Raw genomic sequence first — 18,093 nt, 5'->3', positions numbered from 1 at the left:
GGGGGGCTGCGTCCCACAGGGGGAGGCTAGTGAGGGGGACTGGGGGGCTGCGTCCCACAGGGGGAGGCTAGTGAGGGGACTGGGGGGCTGCGTCCCACAGGGGGAGGCTAGTGAGGGGACTGGGGGGCTGCGTCCTACAGGGGGAGGCTAGTGAGGGGACTGGGGGGGCTGCGTCCTACAGGGGGAGGCTGGTGAGGGGGCTGCGTCCCACGGGGGGAGGCTAGTGAGAGGACTGGGGGGCTGCGTCCTACAGGGGGAGGCTAGTGAGGGGACTGGGGGGCTGCGTCCTACAGGGGGAGGCTAGTGAGGGGACTGGGGGGCTGCGTCCCACAGGGGGAGGCTAGTGAAGGGGACTGGGGGGCTGCGTCCCACAGGGGGAGGCTAGTGAGGGGACTGGGGGGCTGCGTCCCACAGGGGGAGGCTAGTGAGGGGACTGGGGGGCTGCGTCCCACAGGGGGAGGCTAGTGAGGGGACTGGGGGGCTGCGTCCCACAGGGGGAGGCTAGTGAGGAGACTGGGGGGCTGCGTCCCACAGGGGGAGGCTAGTGAGTGGACTGGGGGGCTGCGTCCCACAGGGGGAGGCTAGTGAGTGGACTGGGGGGCTGCGTCCCACAGGGGGAGGCTAGTGAGTGGACTGGGGGGCTGCGTCCCACAGGGGGAGGCTAGTGAGTGGACTGGGGGGCTGCGTCCCACAGGGGGAGGCTAGTGAGTGGACTGGGGGGCTGCGTCCCACCGGGGGAGGCTAGTGAGGTGACGGGGGGCTGCGTCCCACAGGGGGAGGCTAGTGAGGTGGATTGGGGGGCTGCGTCCCACAGGGGGGAGGCTAGTGAGGGGTCTGGGGGGCTTTTTGCAGTGAAGATTCTCAGGGGAACTGCTTTAGAGTACCGCATAGCATAGTCACGGATGACCCAACATGTATTGATGCCCACTAGCTCTGCGGGTGGAGGTCGGTGCTGGAGACTCCATTATTCTCTCTGTGGAGTGCGGCTCTGCGGGTGGAGGTCGGTGCTGGAGGCTCCATTATTCTCTCTGTGGAGTGCGGCTCTGCGGGTGGAGGTTGGTGCTGGAGGCTCCATTATTCTCTCTGTGGAGTGCGGCTCTGCGGGTGGAGGTCGGTGCTGGAGGCTCCATTATTCTCTATGTGGAGTGCGGCTCTGCGGGTGGAGGTCGGTGCCGGAGGATCCATTATTCTCTGTGGAGTGCGGCTCTGCGGGTGGAGGTAGGTGCCGGAGGCTCCATTATTCTCTATGTGGAGTGCGGCTCTGCGGGTGGAGGTCGGTGCTGGAGGCTTCATTATTCTATATGTGGAGTGCGGCTCTGCGGGTGGAGGTCGGTGCTGGAGGCTCCATTATTCTCTATGTGGAGTGCGGCTCTGCGGGTGGAGGTCGGTGCTGGAGGCTCCATTATTCTCTATGTGGAGTGTGGCTCTGCGGGTGGAGGTCGGTGCTGGAGGATCCATTATTCTCTGTGGAGTGCGGCTCTGCGGGTGGAGGTAGGTGCCGGAGGCTCCATTATTCTCTATGTGGAGTGCGGCTCTGCGGGTGGAGGTCGGTGCTGGAGGCTTCATTATTCTATATGTGGAGTGCGGCTCTGCGGGTGGAGGTCGGTGCCGGAGTCTCCATTATTCTCTGTGGAGTGCGGCTCTGCGGGTGGAGGTCGGTGCTGGAGGCTCCATTATTCTCTATGTGGAGTGTGGCTCTGCGGGTGGAGGTCGGTGCCGGAGGATCCATTATTCTCTGTGGAGTGCGGCTCTGCGGGTGGAGGTAGGTGCTGGAGGCTCCATTATTCTCTATGTGGAGTGCGGCTCTGCGGGTGGAGGTCGGTGCTGGAGGCTTCATTATTCTATATGTGGAGTGCGGCTCTGCGGGTGGAGGTCGGTGCTGGAGGCTCCATTATTCTCTATGTGGAGTGCGGCTCTGCGGGTGGAGGTCGGTGCTGGAGGCTCCATTATTCTCTATGTGGAGTGTGGCTCTGCGGGTGGAGGTCGGTGCTGGAGGATCCATTATTCTCTGTGGAGTGCGGCTCTGCGGGTGGAGGTAGGTGCCGGAGGCTCCATTATTCTCTATGTGGAGTGCGGCTCTGCGGGTGGAGGTCGGTGCTGGAGGCTTCATTATTCTATATGTGGAGTGCGGCTCTGCGGGTGGAGGTCGGTGCCGGAGTCTCCATTATTCTCTGTGGAGTGCGGCTCTGCGGGTGGAGGTCGGTGCTGGAGGCTCCATTATTCTCTATGTGGAGTGCGGCTCTGCGGGTGGAGGTAGGTGCTGGAGGCTCCATTATTCTCTGTGGAGTGCGGCTCTGCGGGTGGAGGTAGGTGCTGGAGGCTCCATTATTCTCTGTGGAGTGGGGCTCTGCGGGTTGAGGTAGGTGCTGGAGGCTCCATTATTCTCTATGTGGAGTGCGGCTCTGCGGGTGGAGGTCGGGGCTGGTGGCTCCATTATTCTCTATGTGGAGTGCGGCTCTGCGGGTGGAGGTCGGTGCTGGAGGCTCCATTATTCTCTATGTGGAGTGGGGCTCTGCGAGTGGAGGTCGGTGCCGGAGGCTCCATTATTCTCTATGTGGAGTGTGGCTCTGCAGGTGGAGGTCGGTGCTGGAGGCTCCATTATTCTCTATGTGGAGTGCGGCTCTGTGGGTGGAGGTCGGGGCTGGTGGCTCCATTATTCTCTATGTGGAGTGCGGCTCTGCGGGTGGAGGTCGGTGCTGGAGGCTCCATTATTCTCTATGTGGAGTGTGGCTCTGCGGGTGGAGGTCGGTGCTGGAGGCTCCATTATTCTCTATGTGGAGTGTGGCTCTGCGGATGGAGGTCAGTGCCGGAGGCTCCATTATTCTCTATGGGGAGTGCGGCTCTGCGGGTGGAGGTCGGTGCCGGAGGCTCCATTATTCTCTATGTGGAGTGCGGCTCTGCGGGTGGAGGTCAGTGCCGGAGGCTCCATTATTCTCTATGTGGAGTGCGGCTCTGCAGGTGGAGGTCGGTGCTGGAGATTCCCCATTATTCATTGCTTCCAACCATCTAGCAGCACAGTCCCAATTTGGGCGTTCAGTGTAGTGATGTGTCGTTCATGAACGATCCGATTCAAAGAGCCGGCTCCCCGCTGGGAACGAAATGAGCCGGCACTGCACTGTGAATGAGCCGGTTCTTTTTTTTTTTTTCTTTTTCTGGCGCCAGGCAGTGGCGGTGATTTATCTGGGAGGAGGCGGAGCTGTCAGAAGACAGAGAGGGAAATGTGTGCTGTCTGTGCTGGAGTGAGTGGAAATATTTAAAGTGATATACTCCTCCTAGCTTCAGACATGCATGCATGGCATACTGTATATGGCATGTGACTGTAGAGGGGTTAAACTCAAGTGACAGCAAATTGGTCTCATGTAGACTCTCACATATACTATAGTATATTATACTATTCTCAGCTCAGCTCAGCCTCAGCAGCAGTGCAGCACTGAGTGAGTGAAGAGGATACAGGACAGGAACCCTACAGGGAGAAGCGTCAGTTCTTGCTGAGGGGAGGGTAAAGCTGGAGTCACACATAGCGACTTACCAGCGATACCGACACCGATATCAAGGTGTCAGGATCGCTGGTGAGCTGTCACACAGCATCGCTTGCCGTCCCTGTAAAAAATAGAATTTAAATAAAAAAATATAGTTATTCTCACCTTCCGACGTCCCGCTCAGCCATCCTGCCTCTCTCCACGCTCCGGTCCCAGGAATCCTTTGCGAGAATGACCGCGAGATGTCACGGTCTCGCGGGAGCGCGAAGTCTCGCGGTCGTTCGTGCAAAGGATCACTGGGACCAGAGCGTGGAGAGAGGATGGCTGCGCGGGAAGTTGGAAGGTGAGAATAACTATATTTTTTATTTAAATTCTATTTTTTACAGCTGATCGCTGGTCTCCCGCCTGTCACACGCAGCGATGCGTGCTGGCCAGCGGGAGACCAGCGACCAAAAAGTGTCCAGAGGTTTCTTCCAGCGATACCGGCAGGGGGGCCGCTCGCTGATCGCTGTCACACACAGCGATCTCGCTGGTGAGATCGCTGTTACGTCACAAAAGTTGTGACTCCGCAGCAATATCGCTAGCGAGATTGCTATGTGTGACTCCCGCTTAAGGGTAAGCAATATAATAAAGTGATCTCAGGCAAGACTGTGGAGAGATCTAGGTCCAGCCCCAATAATTAGGCCATGTGCACACATAATTTTTGGTGCTGCGGATTTGGAAAAATCCGCAGGTAAAAAAGATCTGCGGATTAGCCTGCGGTTTCACACCTCTACAATGGAGGTTTGAAACCGCAGCGGATTCCGCACAAAGAATTGACATGCTGTGGATTTGAACCCGCAGCAAATCCACGTGGAAAAATCTGCAGCATGTGCACAGCGGTTTTCAGTTTACCATTGAAAACAATGGTACTGTACAACGCAGCTAAAGCTGCTGCAGAGCCTGAAACGCTGCGGATCCGCAGCAGAATCCGCACCGTGTGCACATGGCCTTATAAGGTTAAGCTGGTGTCACACTTGCATATTTTGGATGCACACGGATCCGTTTTCGTCTCCATTGACTTTCAGTGGTGACGGATGGGACTGTGCATCCAGTTGTCACCGTTTTCCCACGGATCGCTGTGTCTGCATATTTTATCAGACGCACAAAAACGCAACTTGTTGCAGTTTTGTGTCATCAGAAAAACACGCAGGCGCAGGGAGACGCACGGATCCGCGGGTACACGTCTGGAATTAACATGGAGCTCTATGGAGCACGGATCCAGGAGGACACGGGTCCGTGAGCAGGGGTCCGTGTTGCGGCACTGATGCTCGGAAGCGAGGGATGTGCTGTATGGGAACAGACTGCAGACACAATCTAGACTATGTCCGCATGCTGCTCTGTCATAGTGATCCTTCCCGCCTCACTAGAAGGGCTTGTGCCCTGTGTTACAGTGTGGTGATGATAATAAAATGTATTGGGAGCATGTATATGACATGGGGGCACCTGGTTAGGGGCTGCACGAGTGGGGCTGCGATCACACTAGTGTTGTGGTACGGTGCGTTGTGAAGCGTAGCAATCCTGCTCCAGATTACATCCCTATACTTAACATAGGGAGGCACGGAGCTGCGTTTGCATCAGGAGGCATCAGGATTTTCCATGTTCTCCCAAAACGCAGCTTGTTGCGAATTTTGGGTGTTAAAAAAAAATCTGCAGACATCCTGATATGTGTCAGCAAAAACATATGATTGTCACTGTAGACGCACCTGAATCAGGATGCCTGCGTCCAATCTGCATGTGGATTTCATACTGCGAAGGCTCCGAGGCCCACTGTCTTTCACCAGTCTCTCTCTCTTCTCTCTCCCCTCTCTCTCCCCTTTCCTCTCTCTCTCTCTCCTCCCTCTCCCCCTATCCTCTGCCCCAGAAGTCAGAATTTCACATTTCCAACCAGATCCTGATCAGGGTGCAGTTCCATGCGTTTTCATCCATTTGCAGGAAAAACACGGATGCGAATAAATCGCGTCCAAGAGGGAATGCCTACAGCAATGAAGGTGCGGACGACTAGTCTGGGGGAATAGACGTCCCGCTGGGCTACTGCTGGGTCATTATCAGATCACCAGGGCCGATATGAAACTATTCTCACGGCACTTGACTTTATTACACTGCAGTAATAGGGGAGTCAGGAGGAAGGTGCCAGTGGGGAACAGAAAGGAGCTTTCAGTGTAATATGGAAACAAAACTGGCCCTAGTCCAAATCATTCTGCAGGCTACAAATAAGTGCACCTGCGAGGTTGTCCATGACTTTAATGCTGGCTAACCTTAGAATAGGTCAGCAATGTCTGATCAGTGAGGGTGCGACACCGAGCACCCCGGCCAGGCAGCTGCTCTTAGTGTCTGATTTTACTATTCAGTAGGCGTTGCTTACATATTTTGGAGTGTGTGTGTTGGCACAGTGCTTCCAACATACCTTTTACGGATTAGACCGGGGTCACACTAAACAATGCAAAATACGGTCAGTATTTTACATGCGTAATACGGATGAATGGCCCCTAAACAGTGCTCCGTATGTCATCCGTAAGCAAGGTGTGGTCGCGTATTTTGCGCATGTCAGCATCCGTATGTAATCCGTATGGTGAGATTTTCTCACAGGCTTGCAAAATGGACATATAATGGAGCCCTATGACAGGGTTTATAACAGAAACCAAAGAATAGATATAGACTCATAGAATGCATGTATGTGTATATATATATATATATATATATATATATATATATATATATGTGTATTCTATGTGTGTCTATATCTATTCTTTCATTTCTTTATTTAACCTGTCAGTGTGAGTTTACTGTATAGCGCACTGAATTGCTGGCTTTTCTAAAGGACACTGGGTGCGTATTTCTCGCAAGTCATATGTGTGGTCCATGTGTAATCCGTATTTTTTGCGCACCCATAGACTTGCATTGGCGTACTACGGCCGTAGTACGCTGACAATCTCAGCATGCTGCGATTAGCACGGACCGTAGAATACGGATGAGAACTATACGGCTGGTGTGAGGGACCCCATAGAGAATCATTGGTCCATGTCTAATGCGTGCTTTTAGCGCCTCTCACTCGGCTGTATTCCTCGCCAGTGTGACCCCGGCCTTATACAGCGCCAACACAGATTGCAGCACTTACTAATCCAGACAGGACATGTACAAAAAACGCCACAGATTAGAAAGCAATACATGGTAAGACTGTCTGCAACCAGGGAGCCAGGGCCTGATCACAAGAGCTGACAATCTGAGGAGACAGCAATGCTGAATAACAGTCAACACTGCGTCACTAGATCCTTATATAGGTGGAGAATGAGGCCCTCACTTTACAGGCAAAGACCTGGAACGAGGACTGTGGAAAACGGATTAATATTAAAAAAAGAGCCGTTAAAAGAGCCGGCTCTTTATGGTGAGCGGAGCCGAATGAGCCGGATCGCCAAAAAGAGCCGAACTTCCCATCACTAGTTCAGTGTAACATCCCGCCTCTCACTCTGTTTCTTTAAGTCGCCTCCTCTCCTCCCAGCTCTCTGTGGTTAGTGATCACTAGTTCCTTCTCTAAGGCCCCCGTTACGCACTGCGATATCGCTAGCAATATCGCTGTAAAGTCACCGATTTTGTGACGTTGCAGCGATATTGCTAGCGATATCGCTGCATGTGATACTTACCTCCGACCGGCTCCCCCGCTGGTTATCGCTGATCGCGCGAGAAGCTCCTGGATCATTTCTCGTCGGTCACTTCCTGCGGCGCTTCCTGCTGTGACGATGAGCGACGCGTGGAGCCGGGCGGGAGGACGCAGGATCGCCGCGTCTGACAGGTAAGTAGCGACCCCCGTCCCCAGCGATGCGCTGGTGAGATCTGCCTGTGTGGCAGCTCACTAGCGACCACCTAGCGATGCACCAGCGATCCTGACCGCGTCATATCGCTGGTCGGGATCGCTGGTGCATCGCTAGGTGTAACGGTACCCTAACTATGAGGGATACCGGCATCTCTGTGCTGTACTTAACTCATTCTTCACTTTTCTGCAAGTGTGGGTCCTGGTGATTCAAACACACAACTTCTTGCACTGGTACATAGAGATGCATTTCTATATACCAGTGTATTCCTATGTACTTGCATTCTAGAGCTAAATTAAAGTCAGAGTTTTTTTTTCTTCCTATAAAATACAAAGAACAGTTAGAATAATGATTTATTGCAGGGTTTTTTTCCTCTTTTTGACCAAGACAAAATTTTCAAATCTAACATGTTAATTTACAGAATGTGGCAAAACATGGAAACTTATCCAGATATTTCAGTGTTTTTAAGATTTTTTTTTTCATGAATCATTGTATTTTGTTAGCGTTAAATTTAGGTTTATATGTTTTGCTTTTATTTATAAAAAATGCAGACATTTTGGCAAAAATATAAAAAAATAACAATTTTCAATCTTTGAATAATTACACCTTTAATCCAGGTAGTCATACAGCACAAAATAGTAATATAAATAACATTTACCGTAGGCATCCTTCCCACGTCCGTTGTAATAATTATATGGGTACTACGGAATCTGATTGCGTGGGACAATGAGACTGAGACCAAAGTTGATGTAAATAAGTATATTGCACAAGAGTGACAAAACTAAACAGAGCCCTTCCTGCAACAGCAACAGAAACACAGCACAGTATGGAATAATGCAGGTAAAGCAGAACTGGCAGTACACTTTCCGCAATATTAAGGATAATTCAGCACAATATGGAAATGTCCTAAGTGACCGAAGAGTGGGGTAAGACCGCTAATAATAACCAGTCCAACAGTACTAATACTGAAGTGTGCACAGGGCACAGAACGTAGGAGTCCAGCAGCAGATATGTCAACAAGTATACCGGATTAATGAGGCTGTCCCACGATGATGTAGTAAATCAGCATGCACACAGCACTAGGGTGCATAAGTCCAACAAACATAAGGGTGAAATGCACACAGCTCTCAAACGTAGAAGTCCAGCATGATAGAGGAGAGGGCGTAGCGGGCTACCAGGTGTTCACTGGAGCTCCTGATGGTGGAGTAAGTCTTGGCTGCAGGCAGGGCTGTGGAGTCGGTAAGCCAAACCTGCGATTCCGATTCCGACTCCTCAATTTCCCTTACACAGACTCCGACTCCACGACTCCGACTCCGACTCCCACACATATTGCTTATATTTAAGTGAAAAATTTATTGTAGTACAATGTGAACCTCAGACATTTAATCATTTTTATGATCCAATAATCAAGATATTTAGATAGAGCAGAATATATATTGGTGTACTACCCGGTTTTCATTATTTTTGGTACAGATACGATATGGATAGACAGATATGGATAAATGGATAGAGCAGATTTCTAATCTGCTTTTGCTATTGAAAACATTATCTATTAGCTCAAAAACCTTTCAGGTGATGCAGTTTTTTAAAAAGATGATCTGCTTTTGCAGCTGAAAAACGTATCCTCAAAAAACACAGGAAAAACCCTGTGTGTGAATGTAGCCTTAGATCAGGAATAGAACAGCCATTTATAGGACATTTCATAACTTTCCCAAACTCCTATGAAAAATTATTCAGCATATTCTGCATTGAATTACTGTACCCAATTTATTATATATTTTAGGAGTCGGTCCATTTTATACCGACTCCGACTCCACCAAAATGAGCACCGACTCTGACTCTCCGACTCCACAGTCCTGGCTGCAGGTAGCCACCAGGTACCACGGTACTGCAGCTGGTTACCCCAAGGGTCAGGTACGCAGACACGGATAGGACTAGGGCTCCTTTCAGACTAGTAAGTTCTGGATCCTCTATAGAACGGTTACTGACACAGATTAACGCTGGGGTTACACGAGTGAGTGTGATATGAGAAATTTGCATGAGTCTCACATCAATACTTGGCACTGCCGACGACACTCAGAACCGGAATGTGCGGCTGCATAGAAATACATACAGCCGCACACTCCAGTCCCAAGTGCCAGCGGCAGTGCCGGGTATTGATGTGAGAGACTCGTGCGAGTTTCTCACATCACACTCCCTGGCCTAATTCGGAGACTGGTTGTAGCAGTCCGGGTATACGGGGGACTCTGATATCACACATTCAGACACACAGGTCTCGGATACTTATTCAGGAACTGGCCATTCACAGGACGTGGACAAGGTTCAGGAACTGGCCTCACCAGGATCAGGGACTTCGGATTCAGGACTGGTTGCACAAGGACCAGGGACTACGGGTTCAGGACATTGGCCACATCAGTACCAGGAGAACTCACAATTTCCCTCAGAGAACCCCTCACTTACTAATAATTCAATGTAGTGCTTGACATCACCCTATTGGGGAAGGTGCCTTTAAAACAAGATGCCTCCCAGCTATTGGTTGGGATCCTTCTTGCAGGTGTACTCTTAAACTAAATGCCTCCCAGCTGTTGTCTGGAGGCATTTTACTATGTGGAAAAGCTGCCCCTTTAAGAACAGGGGAGCGTGCACTGGGAGGTGCAGTGCGCAGACACAGGCCAGGAAGCAGGGAGCATGCCAGGGACCGCTCTGTGTGACTGGGGTGGTGAATATGCCGGCGTCCCTGCATGGAGGGAGAGCAAACTGGTGTCCCTGCATGGAAGAAGAGGGAAGACCATGAAGAGGCGCCTGTAATGATGTTACAGTCTGAACTTTACATATCAGGTTATTGCTCTCAGCTAGCAGCACCAACGCAGTAATTTGTTGGGGTTTTTTCCATAGTATTTTGGATGATATTACATAATTTCACCTTCTTTTCATTCAGGTTCCTGATAAATTTTATCTTTCGCATTGACATCTCCAACACAATCGGCCTTGACCCTTCAAGGATGGATATGGACAGAGACAAGATGGCGGAGAGGATACTACACCTCACCCTAGAGATCCTCTTCCGGCTTACTGGAGAGGTGAGAGACTCTGATGACATCACATTACACTGTAATGCAGGAGTCTGGATGCACCGAGCAGCGTTCACGAGGTGGAAACAGTCAGGGGTTGATATAATGCTATTTATATACAGCAGTAACTTTTAATCAATTAGTGTTAGTATCTATGCAATCTTACAGTAGAGGGAATAACAACAGGATTAGAATAAACAAGAAAGTCTTTTACTATTTAACGCTTGTGTCCTTTTCACAAAGGTGGTGCGCCTAGACTTGGGAGTCACCATGTGAGTTCTCACTCAAAGCTCTGGCCCTAGCGGGGGTCACCGGGTTTTCCCGCTAGGCCGCAAGTCTTCCTGATGCAGTCTATTGAAGCCCATTGAGCCTCCCACGCACCAACCGGCCCCCTTCCAACCTGTACTCCTAATCCCAGCTGACCATTGTCGATAACTGGAAGTGACAGCCCTGCTTACTTGCACCGTTCCTCTGAAATCGCAGGCATGACTCTCCTGTCGCATTCTCCACACGGCTCTCCTCGGCTTGACCATCGGCGGAAGTCTCTCAGGCTCAAGGCGAAGAGGACTGGGCTTCAGCTCTTGAGAGGCATAGTTGAGCCTCAGAGAATTGACCAGCGCAGGGTGCAGCTTCTGTATCTGACCAGTGTAAGCCATTCTTGGGGATATCTTCTGGGGAATCCAGACCTTGCCATGTGGTGAACAACACCTGGGTGGCGTAGACTCCCTCTGAGGCCTGCAACGCCAGTCCTCGGGTGAGTGTTCACGTGTAGCGTTTTTTTTTTGTGTTTTCGTGGCGCTTTTTAAACGCGCGATTTTGACGCTAAAACGCAAAAAAAAGCATCCCATGCAATCCTATGGCATTCCACACATGCTGTGCTAATGCTGTGGATTTTTCTGCGGTGGAATTGCATCACGGAAAAATACGCAGCATGCTCATTCTTTGTTCGGAATCGCAGGAAAATCCGCCCACATAGGAATGCATTGTTCTGCATACATTCTACATGGGGCTGTGCCCACCATGCGAAAAGTAAGCAGAACATTTGCGGATGGTACCCACGGTCTGGGGGAGAGGAGATTCTCCTGCAGGCCCTGGATACCATATCCCTGTAAAAAATAGAATTAAAATAAAAAGATCGTCATATTCTCACCTTCTGATGTCCCTCGCAGCTTCAGCAGGCCTCAGCGATGCTCCCGGCAGGTCCCGTTCCCAGTGATGCATTGCGCCAATGACCTTTGACGTCGCGGTCTTGCGATACCGTAGCAGTCTCGCGAGACCGCTACATCATCAAAGGTCATTGGCGCAATGCATCACTGGGAATGGGACCTCCCGGGAACATCGTGATGACCGAGACGTTGGAAGGTGAGAAAAACACGATTGATTTTTTTTATTTTTTTTTATTTTTTATTTTAAACATTAGATCTTTTTACTACTGATGCTGCACAGGCAGCCTCAATAGTAAAAAGTTGGTCACACTCGTCAAACACTATGTTTGAAGAGTGTGACCAACCTGTCAATCAGTTTTCCAAGCGATGCTACAGATCGCTTGGAAAGCGCTAGCATTTTGCAAGCTAATTACGCTTGCAAATCGATAGTTTTTCCATGGGAAATAGGCGGGAATTAAAATGCGGTTTTCTCACATATTTCCAGCGGAATGGAATTCCCGCGGAAATTTCTGTGGCAATTCCGAAACGTGTGTACATAGCCTAATTCTTTCGAGTTCGGAGTTTCCCCACAGGTAGGCCGAGTTCGGCCAACAGTTGAACTCCTTGGTATTCTGATGTATGTGAGACCAGACAGGGGGAGTTCCGTCATTGGCCAGCTCAGTCCACCTGAACTCTTCCTGTGCGTCTGGGGTACCTGGAGACTCAGCCAGTACCTAGAGACTCAGCAGGTGGCAAACTGACTCCAAGTTAGTTTTCTCTCCCACTCGAGAGCAGCAACGACATCTCTAGTGAACTCATCGGCCCTGCAAGTCATTCTTTCTCTTCCTCTAAGACTCCGCTTTGCGTGACCTCAGTTACTTCTGTTGGGAGCCATGCCTCATTATGGTCTTCTGCTTCAGAAGAGCAGGGTCGCAGCTTATTCCTGTGCAACACCTGAGGTGCTACGACATCATCTCCCTCAGGAAAAATTTTGTAGACTGAGTTATTCGGTTGAGTCTTCCTCACCACTCGGTAGGGTAGCGCCTCCGAACGATGATCCAACTTGTTCCCAGGTCGTTTGGCCTACACCAATACACAGTCCCCTGGCTGAAGTTGTCCTCCTGACACTGGGGATCGATTTGAATATTCAACTTCCCAAAACTTCTGGTCAACCAGGTTCTGGATTTGTCATTTCCTTAGATACAATATAGTTCAGCCATTACTCGCCCCTGGAAGCAGGCCCCTTGGTTGGAATGAATTCGCTTCTGACATAGTTGTCAAACTCCTTAGACCTTCTGCCGCAGTTGAAGCCATACACCAGTTGTTGCAGGGCTCTAAAGGTCTTCTCTACACTGAAGTGGGCACCCCTCTCATGAGCATCTTTAGCCAGCTGTATTATCAGCGCTTCTGGAGCCACTACTTGCCAGGTAACATCGAATTCTCAAGGGAGTTGAATCTTTCCACACAGCAGGCCATCTTTCAGGAAGAGCCTTTCCCACTGGCCTAAGATCTGCAGGGTACTTGAGGATGAAGCAGCGCCAGCTTCCTGATCAGGACTTTGCACCAGAGCGACCCACTTCCTCAGCCTTGTCAGCTACGAATCGGACTATTGCAAATGTATCCATTAGTCCCTTGAACGGACAAGAATTTGAATGCGTCTGGGCTCTGCTCTAGACTCCTGAGTGGTTACTACAGTCGCAGCAAACTGCCTAAAATCGGGGATGTGCCTCAAGCTCTTCATCTATGTCTGTCTTCAGTCCGGCTTGGGTGATTCGGGACAAGTGGTCTGCTTGAGTATTCTGGGACTGCTAGGAAAATCTTGTACTGGTATTTAGACATCCTAGCGACAGAACGCTGTTCTAGCGCTCCCAGCTTCTCATTTTCTAGGTGGGCCAGTGGGTTGTTGTCCATCCACACGTGTGTTTCTAACCACAACAAATACTGTATTTTTACTGTGAATTTCTCAGTCATGGTCCATACAAGCACCAGCATCTTCAGTTTGAACGAATTGTAATTATCCGGATTCTTATCTGTCTCTGTTACCTACTGGCATACATAATCACTTGCTCTCTTCCTTATTGTAACTCTGCCAATAGTGCCCCCAGTCCTTATAGGCTTCCATCGGTGTACAGCATGAAGAGTTGTGAGAAGTCAATGCCTGAAATGATTCCTCTTGTCATGGTCCCCATTGAATGGATTGACATTTGGCTCCCCCAGCCATGCCCCGCGACAATTCGTTGAGTGGTACCGTAATCTTGGCGAAGTCCCTTATGAACCTGCAGTAGTAGCCGGCCAGCACTAGGAATGCTCACAGTTCTCTCAGGTCGGCAGGTGTGGGCCAATTTACTAAGCTACTTCAGCCGGTGAAGATGCTCTTCAAATGTGGCAGAATAAATGATTGTCATCCAGATAGATCAAAGTGGCTTCAAAGTTCAGGCCTGCCAAGCATTTTTCCATAAACGGCTGAAAGGTTCCTGGTGCATTCGTCAGTCCGAAAGGCATCAGGTTGTACTCGAACAGGCCCATAGGGAGGACAAATGCTGTTTTCTGGCAGTTCTTCTCAGCCACCAGGACGTGCCAGTAGCCACTGGCTAAATAAAGTGAGGAAAAATATTTGGCTTTTTCTAACACAGATAGGGACTCCTCAATTCTGGGCAAGGGATAGGAGTACACTCTTTCAGCCTTCGGTAGTCCACGCAGAAGCTCATGCAGGGTACTATTTTTTCCGAACGAACACAATGGGGGGCCGCCCAGGGACTCTGACTCTCACAGATCACACCATTGCACAGCATGTGGGCCAACAGTTCTTTCTCCTCCTGGTACATCTGAGGTGGGACCTGCCAATACCACTCTCGAATGGGAGCAGTGGTAATTGTAGGGATCGCATGAGGAATAGCATGGGTGCACCCTAAATCATCTTGATGCTGTGCAAACACATCTCAATATCTCTGTAATAACTGTTCAACCTGCACAACTTATCTAACTCCGTGAGGCTGGCCTCCATCTGTTCCAAGGGGTGAAGTCCAGCCAGTGGTTCGCTTCGGTTTCCCTGACTATCAAGCGACACCGCAAAGGTCCATGGGTCTCTTCCCACAGGTGTCAGTCCTATAGCGTCAGCTCTGGGGAGATCTTCCAGTATTCTACAGACTTGGGCCACTTCTTGTCAGGGTACCAACTGTAGAATAGCTCCTCTTAAATTTTTACAGCGCACAGGTACTCGTCCCTGTCGCACGTTGGCCAGGGTGCGGTCAACCAATAATCTGGAGATCGCTTCTTCTCCCTCTATAGGCTCAATAAGGATGTCCACATCTTCTAAGGATACATGGGCCAGTAACGGCATCGTGAGTACAGTCTGTCCCACTGATAGTGTCACTGTGGATTCTGTTGGTATCAGTACTTTGCCGAGATACTGGGAGGCAGCAGGTAACTTCTGAATTTCGCTGACTCACTAGTTGCTGGAACACCTTCTTACTAGCCGGGACATGTGTGGCACGAGTCCAATTGTTTTTATCTGGGCCCTCAGGTAAGAATTGTCCCACTTCTTTTAGCACATTCATGCCCAGGGTTATAGTGGGTCCTCCGCCTCCAGACCCCTTTGTCAACACTACATCCACACTACTCCTGTTCCTGGGATAGGCAGTTGATTAGATGCCATCATTCGGATGCTGTGTTCTTTTCTGGAGCAAGCAACTTCGGGAAATATGCCTCCGTGTCCATCAAACAGTGAATGCGTTGCCCATTGAATTCAGCCCAGATAATGGGTCTCTCAGAGACAATATCCTCAGAATTCTTTTCTCCCTCTGACGCTCGAAACCCCACAATATTCTCCACAACTGTGGGTTGCATTAGTTTAATGGGCACCCCATCTCCTCCATTCTTGATTTGGACAGTGTCTTGAAATGTGTCCCCTTCCACCACAGGTTCAACACTCTCGCTTGCGTTCCACCGATGAGCTACATACGCGACATGATGTGTTCTGAAAGGAGCAACTTTCCCGCTCTGACCTCCCCTCACGTGAGGTCTCATTATCAGCTAGAGGATTGGCGGCAAGGGTCCCCTTGTTGCTGCACAGCTCATCTCGAATGTCCCAAATCTCTTAACATCTCTCCCGTACCCAGTCGGACTCAGTGCATGTTGACTCAGACATGACCCCTTCATGACTCCAGACCGCGAGGGTGAGAACTGGAGCCTCTCTCTCCAAAAGTTCATTCATCCTCATTTATCACAGTCTTCTACTAGGCATTGCTCCTACTGGCCAGTTTCCTACGCCACACTGATGAGGGGCAATACCCCGAAACAGCTGTCTGTGGATGGATACCATGTTTTGGCATAGGTGGTTTCCTTCATTGGAGACTGCCATTCCCGTGGTTGTTCCTTCCCGGGGAAAGACCTGGCTAGTCATTGCTTGCGTTGAGAAACGTGATGGTGTCTCCGCGGCTTGTGTTTTGCATATTTTTATATATTTCCAATAAGGGATGGGGGCTTTGCTCTAGAATCACTGCGTTGAGAAACATGTGATGGTGTCTCCGCAGTGTTGGATGTTTGATCTCCATGAGCTCATTCATCCTCATTTTTCTCAGTACATGTTGACTCAGACATGACCCCTTCATGACTCCAGACCGCGAGGGTGAGAACTGGAGCCTCTCTCTCCAAGACTCTAACTTTGGCCCCGACCTCAATAAAGCCCAGACCGGAATTCAGGCATGGGTGCTCCTTTAAGATCTGTGTCCTGACCCAGGTCGGGTTTTGCTTTCTTCTTTTCCTCTTCATGGCAGGGATAACTATTTCTGCCTCTCTTTGGTTTGGGGGTGGCTATTTCTTGGTGTTCTTGCAGGAAGCTCGTGTCAGTGGTAGCTTTGGTCCTTGGCTTGAGCAGCCTACCAGTTATACCCCCGTGTTCCTATTACCTCTGCCTTCCCTTACTTGTGCCTGACTGTTCTCTATGCCTGACTTAGTGTTGTTCTGGGGTGTATTCCCCTCTGTGTATGACTCAGCTTGAACTCTGACATCGCTCTCTGTCTCACATCTCTGGTACTTCTTCTTCCATCTGGTTTAGACCCTCGGCTTGTATTTGACCATGAGTTCTGTTTTCCCCTTTAAACACTACCCTTACTGACCGTTACTGACTTGGCTCGTTTTGACCACTCTCTATCGCCACCTGGTGGCGCTGTGCAGCTGCACTTTGCTGCAGGTGCGACCTCTCTTCTCTCACCAACATCCCCTAGTGAAGTCTGTACATACATGCAAAGCAGCTGCATTACAGTCTGCTTCAGAGAGGGATCCTTCAGTCCAGCAACAAGTTGGTGCCGCATCACTTCGTCCAAGAGACCCAGCCTTCAGTTTCCATCTTGGGTATTTTTGGTGACATGGACCGTCAGTGCATAGCATGAAGTAGCATAAGCTATGGTCTCACTTTTCCCTTGGACCCGCTAGAACAAACGCATGCTGAGGTGCCTTAGGTCCATGGCTTCACCATGCATATCCTCCAAGATTTTTATCACCTTTTCCACAGTGTCTCGATCCCTAAGTGGGCAGTACATAACCGTCTGTCTGGCCTCCCCATTAAGGGTCAGGAGAGTTAACTCGGCCTGAATGGAAGGGGTCAGGGGATACATGCATAGCATGCTTTTCATAATCTTTGCCCAGTCCCACAGCGACACACTGCTCTCTGTGAACTTGGGAAGGTTGCTGAGCATAGCCACCAAGTGTATATTTCCTTTGTCTGGCTTGGTTCACAGACTGGTCCGCCATCTCTGTCTGATGTTGCATCCTGCCGAATACGCCAAAAGTAATGCAGGTGTCTGGATGCAACGAGCAGAGATCACGAGGTGGAAACAGCCAAGGGTTGATATAATGCTATTTATATACAACAGTAACTTTCAAACAATTAGTGTTAGTAGCTATGCAATTTAACAGTAGAGGCAACTCCAGGCTTAGACTAAACAAAAAAGTCTTTCACTAGTTAACGTTGGTGTCCTTTTCACAAATGTGGTGCGCCTTGTCTTGGGAGTCATCACTTGAGTTTTCACCCAAAATTCTGGTTCTAGCAGGGGTCACCGGGTTTTCCCACTAGACCGCAAGTCTCTTCCTGAAATAGTGTATTAAAGCCCGTTGAGCCTCTAACGCACCAACTGGCCTCCTCCCAACCTATACTCCTAATCCCAGCTGATCCTGGTACCATTGATGATAGCTGGAAGTGACGGCCCTGCTCACTCACACCGTTCCTCCTCAATCGCTGGAGTGCAAGGGTCTTCTCAGCTTGACCATTGGCGTAAGCCTCTCAGACTCAAAGCGGAGAGGACTGGGCGTCAGCTCTTGACAGGCATAGTTGGCCTTGGAGACTTGACCAGCGGTGTACGCAGCTTCTGGCTCTGACAAGTGTAAGCTGTTTTTGGGGTTATCTTATGGGGAATCTAGACCTTGACAGATGGTGATCGACATCTGGGTGGCATAGACTCCCCACTGAGGCCTGCCACGCTGGTCTCAGTGGTATCTCTGGAGCATGTCTGCCCCGCTCCCTTCCCTGGTGCCAAATATCCTCATGAATGGG

The 18,093-nt window shown here is 50.2% G+C and overlaps 2 protein-coding genes across 4 annotated transcripts in view; one reads left to right on the top strand and one right to left on the bottom strand.

Annotated features, from left to right (window-relative positions):
• Positions 1-18,093, bottom strand: part of LOC141094226 (uncharacterized) — a 754,752-nt gene that overhangs the window by 294,810 nt on the left and 441,849 nt on the right. The window lies entirely within an intron of this gene.
• LOC141094275 (uncharacterized) overlaps positions 1-18,093 on the top strand; it is a 36,214-nt gene that overhangs the window by 1,213 nt on the left and 16,908 nt on the right. For 2 of the 3 annotated variants that reach the window (XM_073580110.1, XM_073580108.1), the window contains exons 1-2: positions 10,269-10,407; positions 10,642-11,045. In XM_073580110.1, coding sequence (XP_073436211.1) covers positions 10,884-11,045 — 162 coding nt within the window. In that variant the 5' untranslated portion in view covers positions 10,269-10,407; positions 10,642-10,883. Of the gene's footprint in view, positions 1-10,265; positions 10,408-10,641; positions 11,046-18,093 lie in introns of those variants that run through there. The other variant, XM_073580109.1, reaches the window with a different exon arrangement.

The sequence above is a fragment of the Dendrobates tinctorius genome, unplaced genomic scaffold (genome assembly GCF_039654945.1).
Source record: "Dendrobates tinctorius isolate UK_male_01 unplaced genomic scaffold, ASM3965494v1 ptg000063l, whole genome shotgun sequence".
Taxonomy (NCBI): Eukaryota; Metazoa; Chordata; class Amphibia; order Anura; family Dendrobatidae; genus Dendrobates; species Dendrobates tinctorius.
Note: the sequence above shows the minus strand (reverse complement) of the source record. Positions and strands in the feature narration are given on the sequence as shown.